General features: G+C 41.2%; 1 protein-coding gene across 4 annotated transcripts in view; it reads left to right on the plus strand.

The window, feature by feature from the left end:
* The window catches only part of dnmt3ab (DNA (cytosine-5-)-methyltransferase 3 alpha b), a 41,992-nt gene that overhangs the window by 14,318 nt on the left and 10,283 nt on the right, over positions 1-17,391 (plus strand). For 2 of the 4 annotated variants that reach the window (XM_075448699.1, XM_075448700.1), the window contains exons 5-11: positions 2,369-2,415; positions 5,584-5,730; positions 14,075-14,425; positions 16,239-16,397; positions 16,618-16,725; positions 16,841-16,997; positions 17,156-17,302. In XM_075448699.1, the coding sequence (XP_075304814.1) occupies positions 2,369-2,415; positions 5,584-5,730; positions 14,075-14,425; positions 16,239-16,397; positions 16,618-16,725; positions 16,841-16,997; positions 17,156-17,302 (1,116 nt within the window). Of the gene's footprint in view, positions 1-2,368; positions 2,416-5,583; positions 5,731-10,300; positions 10,443-14,074; positions 14,426-16,238; positions 16,398-16,617; positions 16,726-16,840; positions 16,998-17,155; positions 17,303-17,391 lie in introns of those variants that run through there. The other 2 variants (XM_075448701.1, XM_075448702.1) reach the window with 2 other exon arrangements.

Here is a 17,391-nt window from a genome sequence, read left to right on the forward strand (position 1 = left end):
GTGTTTTTCTGATGGTGGAATTTGATGTTGCAACCTCTAAGCAAGTCCTTTCTTTGTCATCAGCTCTCTAACAAAACTAAACACGGAGACCCTCATAACATAAAGGCACTCATTAACATGTTACCCAGTTTGTGAGAAAGAGGAACCAGATGTTTAGTAAAGGCACCGTTAGCCACAAAGCTAAAGCCAGAAAAAAAAAAAAAGGTGCAGATATTCAAGCAAAAGTTTTGCATTCACTCGGCAGGCCATTTAAGACCTGCAGCAGGTGGCAGGGACACGACTGCAGTCAGGCATCAGTTTGTTTGCAATGTGTGACCTGCCTTTGACACACTAGCGCAGTATTTATATCATTCTTTCAATCAGTACGGGAAACATAATGCTGTAAGTACACACATTTAAATAAAGTGTTGGTTAATTCCTCTCAGCGAGGAGAGACCTGGGGGGGGGGGGGGGCGCAGTTTGGTGAATCAATAGCAAGCTGAACGGGGTTTCTGTTATCCATCAGGAAGGCACAGGAAGGATTTGAGCCCCGGCTGGAGTGGAACTGAGCTCCAGCAATACTAGAGCTGGAACCCGCTCAAACTGGCAAGGTATACTCTCTCTGGGCAACATTTGCCAGCTCCCCTCGCAAACCCAGTGACCTTGGCAGTCCGCATGCCTCACCAATTTGTTATATAGTCACTTATTCGTGGTGAGGACAAGGAAACCAGTAGAGAGGGATTGGGGGGAGGGAGCGGGTCCAGGGGGCTCAGCCATACATGGAACCAACTTGAAGAGGCTGCAAAGAGAGCAGACTATTGTTTGGACAGGCCTCTATGGTACTTCACTGACAAGCCAGTTTTGGTTGCATAGAACACATGCCATCAAAAGTTAGCATTAGCCTCTCAGGTCTCAAGTGTTACGATAGTGTTGGTGCTTCAACTCAACAGATAGTCATGTTTACTCAGGCTGTGTCATCATGCTAATACAGGGCACAGCTATTTGAATGATGTGGAATACTCCGTTAGAGTCACATCACTCATTTTTTTTCCATCTTGACCCTGCTGCTGCACCTCTCACATTTGGTTTCGCAACTTCCTCTGAATGTATGGACATTTTCCTTCCTCTGCGAACTGTTTGTCGTTACAGGAAGGTGCTGATAGTGTGTAACAGTTCTGAAACCTTCCCCTTCATACAGCCAGGCAGACATGTCAGACATAAATTTAGAAGTGAATTACTCTCATATTATGAAAGCAGGAGCTATTTTCAAGATCCTTAACGACCGGCAAATCTCAATAGTTTTTTTCTAGCTGAATTTGCAAAGTACACTGACCTCTTTTCAGACACAAAAACATGCATCTTCGAAGCCTAAGCACACTTTGGGAAAGTAAAAGAAATATGACCGGGAGCCTTACCCAAATGTTATGGGTTCCTCCTTTGACCATGTTGCACCTCTCTTTTAGGTTTCATGAAAAGTTAGTTTTTTTTTTGTCGTCTTGCTCACAGAGACAAAACAAACTCACCTTCGTGGTGAAGAATTCTGTTTGAACATCTACATTACCGTCACAGCCAGGACACCTGTGCTTGATAATTATAGTCATGTGATATGATGTAAAACTCCTATTAGATGGTCCTTCACAGGAGATCATTTGGTCGGCTGGTGAAAAGTCCAAATTAACCTTTTTTTCATGCCAAGCTCTGCCTTCTCAAACTTGTACCTAATTAGAGTCCCTGTGTGAATGAATGACTTCTGTAGTAGTGAAATAAGATAGTTAAGAACTGGCACGGTATGGAAAGCAGGTATTCCATACTTTGCCGTGCCGCTCTAAATTATATAGACAAATTCTTGCTTTGAAATTCCTCCATACAAACATAACTCTCTTCAGATCGATCCAGCTCAGGTGTTGGTAATTTGCTGCAAGATTTAGCCTAAATACAGCTCCAGAGTGACAGAAGTGAAGCAGTAATGTTTCTGCCTTTACGGTGTCCCTTGAAGGGGATAAGGTCAGAAGTACAACATTTGCCAGAGTAAATGTGGCAACTCTCCACTCTCATCATAATCTGGGCAGCCACTCCAAACCAAATTTGCATCAAATCCTCGTATGATACCTGAGCACACAAGCTCCAGTGATTCCAGATTATTCTGAGCTCGGAACACACATGAGGAGATTTTCTGAGCCTCTATCTCTCAGGAGTTTTATTAATGTATCTTTGATTTGATCTGACAAATAGTTAAGGGGATGAAATGGAGGGCGAGATTAATAAATGTGTCATATGGCTAATTGATGACTAAAAGGCCGTGTGAGTTTAACACAAAGACAACCAATGCCAATTCCCACCCTGCTATGAATGATTCAGGCCATCCATTGTGTCATTGTCTTATCTCTAGATGTGGAGCATAAGGACGAGGACCGGAGGGATGCAGTCAGGAGCGAGGTAAGATTTCTGAGCTGTTGTGTCTTTGTTCTCTGTCCGGTGTAACTCTTGAAGTTTCTGTCACAGTTGGCAGGGCAGTAGCTTCCTTTTTTGGGGGGAAAGAATTATGTTTCCTGTTTCAAATAGCGTATCCTCTGCTTGCCAGTGTGATAGATGGCTGTGGTGGAGGCTGAACACGAGTAATTTTTGAGTAGCAAAGGGAAACTTTTTTCTTTTTTAGTCCAAAATATGTGGATTTTTCACCTTGCTCAAGCAGATACAGGTATGTTATCAAAGTCTGTCTGCTCAGTGTTGTTAAAACTTCATCGCTGATGATTGTAGGGCTTGCTGGTAGTGTTTTATTGTGTGGGGAAGATTGGGTGCTGTTTTACATTATAACATTTTGTTACATTAATCAGCAGTTGCTTTTTTCCAAAGCGACTTACAAGTGAGGAACAGACTGAAGGACAATGTGAGGTTGAGTATCTCACCTGAGGATACTTCCACTTGCAGGCTGAGGACTGTAGATTCCCAGGAGTAAATAAAAATTTAGGAGAATAGGCTACTTTTATTTTATTAGCTTTTTTTGCTGAGAGATGAGTTAGATGAGTACTACTCTCACGCCTGCATGTTGCATAACACAGCAGCCTTTAAGATACCCAGCAGCCTGTCTTATGTTAAACATGGCTTGTCTCCAGCCCTGTATATACAACAGTAACAAAACAAAAGTGCAACAGTCCATTGGATTCTCAAATGGGGGATTAAGCACCTGACTTCACTTTGATGATGACCATGAACCATGGTCACCTTGATGTCCGCTTGTTAACTAGGACAGTGAGTTTTGGTCACGGCTATTTTGTTTTTGCTGTAATTCCCAGCTTGTTGCTAAATTGGAGTGTGAAAAAAAAAAAAGAATAAAAAATGCTCCATGTGAATCCGCGTGTAGCATGATTGTGCAATTTAAATGAGTCGGTGGACAAGCGACTTAATTCGTTGTTACGCGTGTGCGGGCATACCTCTTACTGCAAGTCAGTCTGGCTGCTGTATAGCATTGTTAGCGCTCCAGTTGGTGACACTTTTGCCACTATTGGCAGGTGTCATTGCATACTTGTTGCTTTAGCCAGTTAATAGCTAAAAAAAAAAACGCAATCATATTATTGGGAACACGGTCTCATGCTGAGAGCCACTCGTACTTTACATTTAGGCCACGAGCGTCTCACCTCGCACGGGAGCCTCGCGAACTCTGGGATGCGCTTTAAACAGCTTATGTAAGCGAGACTTATAACCGCGAGACGTTCCCGGCTGCTAGATACAAAGTCGCTTTGAGGAAAAGGGTAAGATTTTAGACTTCAAAAGATTGTTTGTTGTTCATTTGCAAAAACTATTCCGTCTGAATTATTATTTTCATTCTGGTATTTTCGGGTAGAAACCTGAATAAGCGACAATAATTTGACATTTGACCATATCAAAGATTCAGCTAGACTAGTTCGCTCCAAAAACTTGTCCATGCGCGTGAAAGTGTTGGTAATTTTAACTTAAAGGATGGATGTAGTCTAACTATTAGTCTTGGGAAATATTAGACTTATTAGCAACAATAAAAATAATGATAATAAACTTTATTTACATGGCACTTTTTTAAACAAGTATAACAACGATGTAATATATAAACTTGTAGGACTTTTTACCAATTGCTCAGTCATGTTAAAATCAGAAAAATCAAGTAAAATCCTGGAAGGCTCTACTATAACGGTTTGTCTATACATAAGTTACATAAGCTCATTAAAAGGGTGTGGAAACACATTTCAGTACAATACTATAAAATGCAAACTGTACAAACAGCCGGTGTTATCAACAGTTTAAACATGAACCAAACATTTATAATTTCATAAAATCATTTTCATGAAGCTTAGATTTAATGCAGGAATACAGGTATAACAAGCTGCTTCTTTTTTTGTTACATAATTTAAAAAGGATCAAATATGAGATTGCGTGATAAAAATGAAAACAAATACAAGTACTAATTAGTGCTTTACTTGGACTCCGGTAAAGGATGTCGCGTTAAAGTCGTAAACATAAAATTGGCCTGACATCTAACTCGGATGTAAATGATTACCTTTTTGGCGTGGGGGCCTGACAAAGTTTCAGCGTCACATTTAGTTGATTTAACATCAGACTGTGAGTGACAGCCAGAGCATGCCACCAGGGGGCTGAACCACCTGAAAGAGTGGTACAAAAATGTCTGATTTTATCATTCACTAACACATCGGTAGCTGAAACTCATAAAATGATTGGTTTTCTTTGTCAAAACACCAAAAGCGGGGTCACCAAACCTAGGCCGCCTTGCTGAGTAATGGGAAAGCATCAGCTTTCCATCTTCCATCTCTCAAGCGCACATCAGTGACAGTAGTATCAGTCTTCTCACTCAGCAAGAAAATCACATATTTTCCAAAGCTTTTTGTCATGGCAGCTTTTATACACTGATTTTTATTTCAAATTTAACCAAAAAAAAACAACAACAACCCATCATTAAGTTTTAGAGAAACTGTAAAGCTCTGGAGTTGGATTTTGTTCTCCTTAGACAAAGCCAGGTGGGTTTTCATGCTAAGCTGCACTAATGAGCCTCTTTGCAATGAATGGACAGATAAACAAGGTGTATAGATTTTCTCATTTAGGTTTTTGGAATGATAGCACACAAATACATTTTTCCAAACTGTTCTTTTAAGTCCATGTATTGACAATCATTTTGCCTCAAGCTTTACCATAAATGCAGCTATTGATGAAAGCTTGCAAGTTTTCTCGACTGGAAACTATGCAGATTCAGATGTCCAGAAATACTAAGTGGTCATTTTGCCTTTGGACTCATGAAAGAAATGGTACCTAACTGTGTATAGATTTGAAATATCAAATACACTTGGGAGCATCGGCCTTGAGACTGTTACAGGGAGTCGTTATTAGACACTGCAGCCTCATTTCACACAAAGTCATCATCTTTCTAAAAATTAGATCGTCCCATTGGCTCAACCTAGAATTTGCCCCCATTTTAAGAAGAATCCCTTTCACAAGCTATGGTGACAGGTTAGGTGCACGATTATGCCGCAAATCTGGGTGCCACTTAAAAACAGGAGCTCACAGAAGGACTAAGAAGCAGGTAGCTAACTCTTATTTATTTATTTTTTACACCTTAAACAGGGAGGTCGAGGCAGGCTGCGAAGGGGAGTTGGTTGGGAGATCAGCCTCCGTCAGAGGCCCATGCCCAGAATAACCTTCCAGGCTGGTGACCCTTATTACATTAGCAAGCGGACCAGAGAGGAGTGGCTGGCCAAGTGGAAGATGGAGGTGAGTACCCCAGTTCTGTCCCAGCCACCATAGACAGCAGTGCGTTGACTAAAGCTGCTAGGGTTAAACATAGGGCTCCTGTCGCATTCCTGTCCAAGTGTATTTGATGGGTCATTGACATCTCACGAAGGTACCATTTATTTCAGCAGATTTTCAATGACATTTGCATCTTGCTCACTGGTTTCAATGCCTTATGTCAAAAGTAAGTTGAATCTCAATTAACTGAACAGTTCTGCCAGTTTTGTGTTGTTGTTGTTTGATTGGCTTTGGCCAGCTCATGTGGCATTTTTACAAGACAGGAAAAATTGAATAGAGTTGGGCGGAACATGCAACAAAGGCTCCTGGCCATGATCGAATCAGGGACCTTGCACTTAATGGCCATGCACTTGTAAACTTCTTTTATTCACTATTTGTAGTTTTGACTTTGAAAAAGTTTTAACAGAAACATCTCTTTTCAGATGAAAGTTTCTTTGTTAATCTGAATAATACACAAAGTTAATGGATGCTTGGATCAGGCCAGAGCTTTATCAAAAAATCAATATGGCCTAGCTTGAATCTCTTCAGTTTGAGTCTCATTGAGTTTGAATGATTCCCAAAGACGAATATGCTTCAGTGAGAGTTTTCTCATTTGATAGTTGATGATTTGGCTTCTCTGGAAAGTTATTTTCCTGGTTCCAGACCTTTGAATCCATCCGCTCCATTAAGTTGATGAATTCTTCTGGCGTGGTGACATGAAATGGCGGGTTCTCGGTTGAAGAAAATTAGGTCAAATGGGGGCTGCAGGAGCACTGATGAAAAGCCAGTCACTTCCACTAGCTCATCCCATTTTCAAGCTGCTTGTTGAATGTTGTCAAGCTGGGGCATGGTTGCGTGTCTCTGCAGACTTGGAATTATGTGAAGCCATATAGGGAAAAAGATAACAGTCAGTGGCACAGAAATCGGTTAGATTAGAATTATTCTCAGACTGAGCCTTGACTCCCAGACCATGGCACTCAATCCCCTCAATCCCCAAAACCTTACTACTGTCCTTTCATGTAGTTGTCCAAAAACAAAAGTCCCCTTTAACCCCTTTCAGCTATAAAATAAATGTCTGGCATGTATAATTTAGAAGCAGTGTAGTTCCAAAGAACAGTGATATTTCATGTTTCAAGGAAACTGTGAATCCTCCTGATCAATAATTACACCATCATGCAAGCTGTGCATACACTCAGGGGATGAATTGGAACCACAAAATGCATAACAGGTGAGCACAAGGTACCAACTTGATTACATCTTATGTTCAATACAAAATTAGAGCGCACACACAAGCCAAGCACCTGTGACCTAGCCTGGGCGAAAGCCGACTGTTGACTCCGTCAAACAGTCTGGAAAAACCCAAGAGGAATCCGTTTCCATGGAGGGTGGGACCTTACTCAGCAACTTAGATTCATTGGAGTTCCCTTAACCAATCAGTAATGTTTAGAAAGGACGTAGGTTATGCGCCGAGGTTCATGCTTACTCTCGCGAGGCTCTAGCTCGCGAATCACGCTTCCCACATCCGCTTTCATTATACCGGTACCATTTGATAAATCAAACTTTTCCCAAAGCCAGTTGGAAGGAGAGCTACGACATCCTTGCCACTAACAAAATTGACGAGGCATTCCTCTTGCTCTTGTTTTAATTGTGTAATGATCTCCAGAGTTGAGACAACTTCATGGATAGCTTCTAGCGTTCTTCTGTCGCCATGTTTATTTCTGCTGCGGTTGAACTACAATTATATGGACTACAATGGACTCCGCGCGTGAGTTCTGCGTCACCACTCGCAACTGTTTGCTGATTGGCAAAACACTGAGCGAACCGAGGTAGGGGGATTTGGCCAGACTATGTGCGGAGCCAAAATCTTTGGGCGGAAGTACGTAGGATGGCGTCGCCAGGCTACCAGTGACCAGTGATCAAATACAAATAGAGTGATTCTTAACTGATAACTAATATTGAATTTTGTTCCAGTTTATTAAGTGCATGTCATGTTTTATTTATAAAAAAAAACAGTTATCGTATAGATTTAAGGTAAAGTGCATGATGAACCTCAACAAGTTTACTTGACTGCTTTCTCAAGTAAACTTTAAAGCTGCGGTCGGGAACTTTTTTTTAGTCATATTAGCTTGAACTGTCATGGGATTCTGGAAGTAGAATATTAAATAGGCTGTTTAGAAAAAATAACGAAATCTGTAGCTCCCTCTGAAGCCTGTAATCATGCTTACAAAAACCGAGCGCTCCCGGCTGTTTTTAACCAATCAAGTTAGGGTGGAGGAATCCTACCTGTCAATCACAGCTTGTGCACACGCTGCTGAGCGTGAGTCTGCCCCAGCTTGTGTGCGCTCACACTGGTGTGAACTCACGTGCACAACCTCGTCCACAGAGGGGGAGGGGTTTGGGGGGCGATTCGGAGCTTGTCAGAGGTTGGGGGAGGGACCTGAAAGTTGTATCAGTTCGAATTTTCCGACTTTAGACTCGCAATTTTGAAAACCTGCCGACTGCAGCTTTAACACAGGCTACAACACCGCAGCAGTCAGAATATAAAGCAGCTGGCGCGGTGGCACACAAAACTTTGAATCACTTACCATTTAGTGCTGTCATTATTGGAAAACTAATGGTGATGAGGCTGACTTGAATGACATTCCTGAATCTGAAAGCCCATATTTCTAAAGGACAAACAATCCCAGCAATAAAGCTTTTCAGCTTTGGTTGATCCCGTCATTCAGGAGTTCCTTGCAGAGTTGGTGGAGTCAAAATGCTTCACAAAAACCTTGATTTTTTTGTCTTCTTTTGAGGATTAACTCAAACTATGCATCAAAAGTTTATCTTGAGAACTGCACAGCTAATAAATTGGCAGCAATGTCCTACTCACTGCTGCCGTAGTGAGAAACAGGCTAGCTGGCTAATCTTCTGTTCTTTGGAGCTGTTGTCCAGTTAAAACTTACACCGAAAAGTCTAGAGGTGGCTTATTGTTCATGGTCCCAGGGCAGGAGGAGATGCGATTGGTCAATTTTGAGTGTCACTTCAAATAGATCCCTCATTGCATTGCTATTGTGTTGCCCTGTGTCATTTTACTGAAGGCCCACCAGTCAGAGAGCTGAACACATTTTATTGTCTTCCTAGCAACACAGAGCTGTACAAATTCTGATAGGATGACAAACTGTCTGGTTTCAATTCAACCTCTAACATTCCCACACAAACTTGATGAATCAATTCAAGGGGTTTATTTAATCAGAAACATTTGGTTTGATTAAAATCAGGAATTTACAAGATGATAATACAATTGAAAATTGAAGCTTAGATCCATTTTTAGAATACATTGGGCCCATTAGGTCAGACTGAAGATAATCAGAGTGGCAATCTTTTTTTAAGCAGTTTTAAAGCTAACGGCACAATGTGTACTTTCACATTTTAAAGTAATTGGCCAACAATTCTGATTTGGACAAGTACTGTGCCATCTTCATCAGAACCCCCCTGTGTTAATGAAATTTATAAATAGACTAGGAAATTAATTCTTGACCTTGAGAAAAAAGGTTAATTTGACAGCTCCCGAACAGCTGTGATGAGGCTGTTTTACAAGAAATGAATTTAAATACAAACTGAATACAAACTCACATGGAATAACATTCGAACTTCTATCGAACATTTGTGATGACAAATGGGAGAATCAAGTTCCAACTCAGCCACCGAAAAATCCAGCCTTTTATGAAAATGTAGTTTTTTAAAAGATTTTTATGATTCATTCGACATGAATTTTGAAAAAAAAATGTGTAGTGCTTCACATTGCTTAGTTACTCATGTTGAACATGACAGTAATGTGATGCAGTGCAACTTCATCGGTTACATAACGGGGAATCTTCGTAGTATCAACATGGGGTTTTCTGTTTCTTTCCCTTTCATGCCTCCCTCCACTCCCCTCTGAAGAAAGCTCGGGGAGAGGCCATAAAAGTGTCTCCGGGGAGGAAATATTGCCAAATTAGCAAGACATGCCGGGGTCCTACAAGTGAAATGTCATAAAATATGGGCAAGTGAGTGGTTAACGGTTTCAAAATAGAGGGACCGAGGTGGATTTCCTTGAAATAGTAGCTCGACATGGCTAAGATGTAAAGGAATTTGAATGCGCTCTTTTTTTTTTCTCTCCTTTTATCCGGCTTATTGAAAGTTTTTTTTTTCTGATTTGCATGCATGCAGACCTCTGAGCACTAATATGATGCATAGGCTTTACTTTTGCTTTTACTCCTGCTGCTGTGGATTTGACTTTTTCATAGACGGCACGGTGGCCGAGAGGCTTACGACCGTCTTGCACTTTCTCCAGGATCTCTCTTTTTTTTTTTTCACGTACCATGCGTTACAGTGGACTTCTCCTTCTCTCACTCTCCGTTTCCCTCCCCCATTCTTCTCCGGACCCCTCCCCCAGCTATGGAAATGAACTCTGTGCTATGGATATGAGGGTGAAGATGAGGTTTGCAGCAAATTTCCAGCTCTGCTTGCAAGACAGCCTCTTGGCCCCTTGCCAACATTTTGCAAGTCCTCTAGCCAACCAGAATTCCTGTAGGCAATCACCTGACCCTGAATTCCCAGACAAAGAAATGTTCATGCTTTCTTTTTTCAAGCGATCTCCTCTACCCCGAGAGTGGGGGTGAAAAAAACTCAAGCCCCCACACTGGATTATGAGGGTAGCACGCTGGCGTGAATGGGTATGTGCACTGCATTGTTTGTTTGATAACACAGGGGGATAGTGTGCATGTCTGATTAGCCTGGTTACAGCGAGGGGAATATGCTGACTTCAGGTATTTCAGTGAGAGTTGTTGTGGACCATCTGTGCTGCATGGTAAAAGGGAGACCGTCTCTTTAAAAAAAAAAAAAAAGCGAAGAGTGAGCAGGCTTTAGCCATGTTTTGGAAAAAGTTGCTGGCATGAAAAAAGTTTTCTCCCGTGGGGTGAATATGTGCTGAAACTATTTCCTGTTTCAGAGCAGCACCTAGAGAAGTCAGAGGAGTATCATGTTTTTTTCTAGGTGATATATATTTAACTTAAAAATGTTGCTGTTTTTGCCAGAGCCAGCGTGATTTCACCTTACATAACACTTGCCTGGCAAAAGTGTGAAGTTGTCGTGCAGGCCTCAAAGCCCATTTCGTCCCATCTTTGTGTTCTTTGTACCGTCCTCCTCAAGACATAGATTTAATGGGAGAACAGTAATTTGATTACTTAAGATTTCACAGGACTTTGATGCAGCTTCCCCCAGCTTTTTTTTTTTTGGACAAATTGTGGATTCATTGGGAATTCTCTTTATGTATGTATTCATGGCTGAGTTTGCGATATTCCTGATTATGTCTTAAAAGGATGCAACACAATGAGAACCAGATGGCCTCTTTTGGTGTGACCCCCCAAGGCCACTCATGAAATACGCAGCTTTTGTAGGAACTGTGCTAAAAATCTGTTTATTGAATGCAGTAGCTACATTGGTGCACAAGAAAACTCACTACTTGTGCATTTCTAGTCCTTTTTTCTGCCTCTAAAATGAACCTTTTGAAAGTTTTGGATAAGATTTTGCTGCATTTTGACCTGTTGCATATACACCTGTTGTGACGTAAGGAATTTTTTAATTTTTTTTTTAATTTTTAATTTTTCCAGAGTCCTGCTCAGTAGATAAGCTTAGGTCTTTGAACTGAACACGCAAAGGTCAAACTCTTATGTCATGTTGTGTGAGGAAGTAATGTTTACTGACTCTTTCTTTCATCTAACTTTTACCTTGAATCAGAGTCTTCGTGACGCTTGTTTGTTTTTCCGCATAGGCACTTTTTTTTTCTGCAACTTTTAACACTTTTGAGGTAATTGAATTTGTTTCAGGCTTATTGTTTTTGTTGCTCAGAGGTCTCAGAGCGTATGCAACTGCACCTCTGAGTCTTAAACACTTTGAGGCAGAAAAACTTCCCCGTAAAGTTAACAGCCTTTTTTTAAAGACAGTTGTAGTTTCATAAATTACTGTAACTATGCAGTAAATGGGACTATTTTGTTAACAAGCACAGCCAAGATTCGATGGTGAAGTATCATCTGCACACCCCAGAGACCAATATCCGTTCTCTTTCTTTTTTTCTGCCTTCCAGTGCACTCTGTCACCCCTTGAGCCCTCAGGGTATCATGCTGCACAACCTCTAAGTCAGATTATCCTCCATTGTGCAACCAACATGTCTGTACATTCTGCCAGAGGCCTGTACAGCTTCTGTTTTAACTCTGCTCATAACAAGTCCATGAATACTGAAAGCAAAGTCTTCCATAGTATACATATGTAAGCATATGTTTCCAAGGGTTAAAATGTGTAAGTGTCTTCGGCATATTTGCTTTGTTGTGTTTGCAGGACTAAAGTTTGTATTAAGTGCTGTCATTGTTGGTATTTGTGTGCAGCAAGGGCGTGACAGTGGATATAAACTGGTGGTATTTCTGACCTGTCGGCGACAGGCAGGCGCGTGTAAATGATAAAGACTGCATTGTATCTCTTCTACCTCCTTTTCTATTTTCCGCTTTAGACTCAGAGGGGCTGTCTTGCTGGTAGAGCGGCACACACACTGTGAGGCCCCCAAAAGGGGGCATTTACAACTGAGAAGAAGTCCAGATACAAATATCTGGTTCTTATAGCCAACTTTCTCTCCTCCCCCATCTGGCATTTTCAACATCATTTTCTCATTGGTTTTGAGGAGAAGGAACCCTGGAGACAGCCTGACACTAAACACACAAAAATAATCATAGAAAGAGTGGCTCAGCTGTTTTATTGGCATTTGTAGATCTCTCAGTATACTTTATATTTACTAATCGTGAGAGTTGAAGAAGCGCTTTTTGAGCTTAAGTCCCACATCCTCTTACAGTTGCTCTCAGTGAATCAATTTCTTCCCATCTGCATCAAAACTACTCTCCCCACTTGCCAATAATGATTGCAGATTGTTCCACCATATTCATAAAACAGTTTAACTGACATTTGTTAGTTTTTGCAGTTTACCATCTGGAACCACACATCCAGGCTGGCTGTCGAACACTAACTCCAGTGTGCTGGTGTTGGAGCCAAGAAGCCTGACACATATGGCTAAGGGCTTTGAACCATCCATCCAGCACTACAGTAGAGATATTTATAAACCACAGCAGAGCTTCTTGATTGAAGAGCACATGTTTCTACTCTTCTGCACTGAAACCCCTCCCCACACAGTCAAGGCACCCCCTTCCCCTTAAAGGCACTATTGTTTACAAGTCACCCTGGGGATGAGGACTAGGAGTCTCTCCCCCTTTTGACTTTTTTGTCCTCCTCCCACACACCCACTCCGGCTCTGGACATTTACAGTATGTGTGAGATCTGAGAACCTGAGAAACTTTTGAGAAAAATAAGCACAGCTGTGCAGCACTGCTGTCACGTGGAGCCTTTAGTATGACCAACACGTGTTTACATATGGGACTGCATATATTGTGTGTGTGTGTGTGTGTGTGTGTGTGTGTGTGTGTGTGTGTGTGTCTGTGTGTGTGTGTGTGCATAAAAGGAAAAAAAAGTAAGAGAGGAAAGTTAGCATATGTGTTCATGTAGGTTCTGCCCAGTGTTGTTTGAGTGAGAGAGACATCAGAATGAGTGCAGCTGTTGGGGGATTTACTGTGAGAGGCTTAAGTCCCGGCTGCATCTCGTCCTCTCTGATCGACCTAGCAGTTCAGTGTCAGGTACCACAAACCCACTGAACTCTGCTCTGCGGCTGTGGACACTATAGAGTTACTGTACGCTCTGCTGTTGATGAACAGGCCTTAAAGTCTGAGATTAAGAGATGTTCACGGAGGCTTTCAGACTCCAGCTCTGCATTTACTTAGTAGACATGAGGTCCATCTCTTGTGTTGTACAGCAACGTAAGAGATGTTTGTATCGTACCTGCTCGTAGTTCATTCTCATGCATGGAGAGGCTGGTGGGGTCGTATAACAAATTTCAATACTTTTTGCTAAGTAAAGCTGTGCATAGTGCAAATGATCAAACATTGCAATTGATCCATTCTTTCATCACAAAGGCTGATTTGGCTCCTCATCCTATTACCCAATGGTTATCTTTTTTGTGTCTCTTTTAATTATACTATTTTTCTGGAGCATTTTATGTTCAAACATTTAAACCATAAAAACCTTAGACACCGGCTAACCATATGAACTGATATATCCATTATATGTCGCATCATGTCTTGATGTTTTAGGTCCTGTTTGGTTAAATTTGTAACATTTAGGGTATCCTGCAAAATAAGAACTCCTATCTTGGTATAATTTAAACTCACAGACCATACAAATACTTACCTCTACTGTCACTGTTTTTTTGCAGGCAGAGAAAAAAGCCAAACTGATGTCAGTGATGAACGCGATGAAGGATCTTGAGGATAGTGAACCGGAGACCCAGAAAGAGGAGGTCTTAATAATCAAACACCCGCAGCCTTCAAAGCAACAGCTACCGCCTCAGCCTCAGTTGCACTCTCAGTCTCAGTCACAGCCTCAGTATCAACAGCAATCCCAGCTGTCGCTGCCACAACAACAGCAACACAAGCAGCCACCTCAGCAGCAGCAGCAGCCTACTGACCCGGCTTCCCCCACTGTGGCCACCACCCCTGAGCCCCTCGCCATCGGAGGAGGAGAAAAAACCTCTCCCAAGTCTGCAGACACTGAGCCTGAGTATGAGGTAAGATCAATGCGAGCATGACTTACATTGGTTTGTGTGCGGCTGTAAGATTTTTCAACAGACATATTTGAATCTATTTGAAGAAAGGTTTAGTTTAAAACCATAATTGATAGTCCTTGTTGATTCAAGTTTAATTATTTATTTTTACAAATGTGCACATTTCAGTTGTTAGAAGTCTCTTAGAGTTTACTCTGAGTATGTTATGGTAGCTTTCAATATTTTACAAGTCTTAACACTCTTATGAGGGAAAAAAACTCTATTAAAAAACAAGCATTAGGGGTGGCCATGGAGGGTTATTAGTGCACATTAAAAAGCTAAATTACACAGTTGAGGCACTGTGTGGTGCTGCTTATTTCAGCAGGATAATGCCAAACCACAATCTGGTTGTATTCTAACAGCACAACTCTGTCAAAACAGTCCATTCGGGAACTTTGTGAAACAGAATATAATAAAAGAGAGTACCGTAAGAAATATTCAGAAGCTGAAATCATACATCAAGAAAGTTTGTGTAGACATTTTTTATTTTATTTGACTTTTTATGCAGCGCTTTCCAAACTTTGATTATGAGCATCGTAGCATATATTCCAAACATGGACTACATTTCCTAGACTTTGTACAGGCTTTATTTAATGATTACGACTAGGGTTTAAATTACGTGCGGGGGCTTCCATAGCTCAGCCCCTGTCATCTAATCTGCCATGTTGTCTGGAGTCACTTAACACTACACAATCCATCACTGGTAATGCCTGGATTACAACAAGCTGTAACTTGCTCTTGAAATGCGCATCTTGAAAGTTTCACTTCTGCAGTAGTTTTCCAACAGAAACATACTACACATCCTGGTGGCATAAAAACGGTACAGAAAACACAACTTAAAGCCTGCATTTTATCTGAAGCAGGAATCTACGGGAACAATGTACAACAATCTGGACAGAGCATGCATAGTATTTTTTATTTAGCATCCAGAGACGTCATTGGGCATGGCCATAGAAGACTGTTGCCACGGCTGTTTTATGAATACCCCTGGATCTCAAATGGTGAAATAAAGATCCTGATCGATTCATCTTTTATTCTCAACGCACCTCACAGACTAATATAATCTATAATAATCATTGCGTTAAGATGCCAGCGGGCAACTTTTTTTCTGGTTTGCCCTGTGTGTAGTTTAAGCAGCAGAGACGCTTTACTCATCCTGGCATGCTTGCATTTTTGTGTGAATGTGCTGCGTCCACAAAAGAGGGAATACAAGAGATCACATAAGTATGAGAGGTAGTCATTGTAGATATCAGGTGACAACTGACTGAGGACAAGAACTGTTTACTATCAAAGGAGAAGGAGAGCATGACATGCACTTCTCACTTCAGTATGAGTAGCTCTTGTTTATTAATGTCATATTCCACTTTTGTGTTTGTGCGGTTTTCATTTATTTATTTAGGTATTTCGTTAACCAAGTTTTCCTGTTTTGTTCCAAAAAGTTTTATGCCATTTGAATGCTTGCACAAAAAAAGTGGGGTTTTGTTCCCAATTTTCTTGCGTTTTGGAAGCTCTGACGGGAATTTTTTATTTGGTGTAACTGATAGATTAATAGATCATGAAAATGATTTGTTGTTGTGGCTTTTCTTTAAAGGCATATCACGAATCACCTTTAATTGTGTATTGTGTTGATGTTATTGTATATCTTTTTTCTTTTTTTTTGTAAAATCTAACAGTCCAAAAGTAAAGAATATCTGAGGACATACTACTTGAAACAATTTCACAACTGTGCCCAGAAGTTAATACCGAGTGGATGATTTATCTTTTATTTTGGCTGAAGGATGGTCGTGGTTTTGGCATCGGCGAGCTGGTTTGGGGAAAGCTGCGAGGGTTCTCGTGGTGGCCAGGCCGCATCGTATCCTGGTTTATGACGGGCCGGAGCAGAGCTGCAGAGGGAACCAGATGGGTCATGTGGTTTGGAGATGGAAAATTCTCAGTGGTGAGTATTTAGGGCCAACATTAATATTTTAGCCAGGTGATTTTTCTTTTTCTTTTTTCAAAGAAACAGACTTCAATTTAGTGACAACCACTTGCTTCATAACAAGCCTTTTACTGTACAGACGTAACACTTTTTAATATCCAAAGGCATTCATTGAAAAGCATTAGATCTGTGAACATGTGAAGTGAAAAACGTTTGAATATTTTTAATATCTTTACAGGTCTGTGTAGAGAAACTCATGCCTTTAAGCTCCTTTAATAATGCCTTTCACCAACCAACTTACAACAAGCAGCCCATGTACAAGAAAGCCATCTTTGAAGTGTTACAGGTTAGTCCAAAAGCAGCATTTTGATGACGAATTATTTCTTAAATGACGTATATAATTATTTTTGCTTCATATGATAATGATAAAGCTCAGTTGAATGTTTTTGATGGGTTTGCAGGTGGCTAGCAGCCGGGCAGGAAAAGCCTTCATGGCCTGCCCCGAAAGTGATGAGACAGAAACGTCCAAATCAGTGGAAATGTTGAACAAGCAGATGATTGACTGGGCTATGTCAGGATTTCAGCCCACTGGAGCCAAGGGCTTAGAGCCACCAGAGGGTAAGAACAAGTCAACTTGATGAAGCTCTGATATTTGACCCCGTGGAAGCTGGGAAACTTGAACTCACCACGTGTCCATTTCTATAATTAATCATGTTATGATGAACCCATTCAGAGTGATTTCTGTTGTAATAATTCTGATATGCTGTGCACCCCAGATGAGCGTAACCCATACAAAAAGGTGTATCCTGAGATTTGGGTTGAGCCAGAAGCAGCGGCATATACACCTCCTCCAGCCAAAAAGCCACGCAAAAGCACAGTAGAGAAACCTAAGGTCAAGGACATCATTGATGAGAGGACACGAGGTAAGATGCCTCGTTTATGAGCTTATTTTGGAGTCATGAACACTTATTCGGTCCTCTGGGAAGGCCTCAGAGAATAGTATATTAGCATA

The sequence above is a fragment of the Odontesthes bonariensis genome, chromosome 17 (assembly GCF_027942865.1).
Source record: "Odontesthes bonariensis isolate fOdoBon6 chromosome 17, fOdoBon6.hap1, whole genome shotgun sequence".
NCBI lineage: Eukaryota > Metazoa > Chordata > Actinopteri > Atheriniformes > Atherinopsidae > Odontesthes > Odontesthes bonariensis.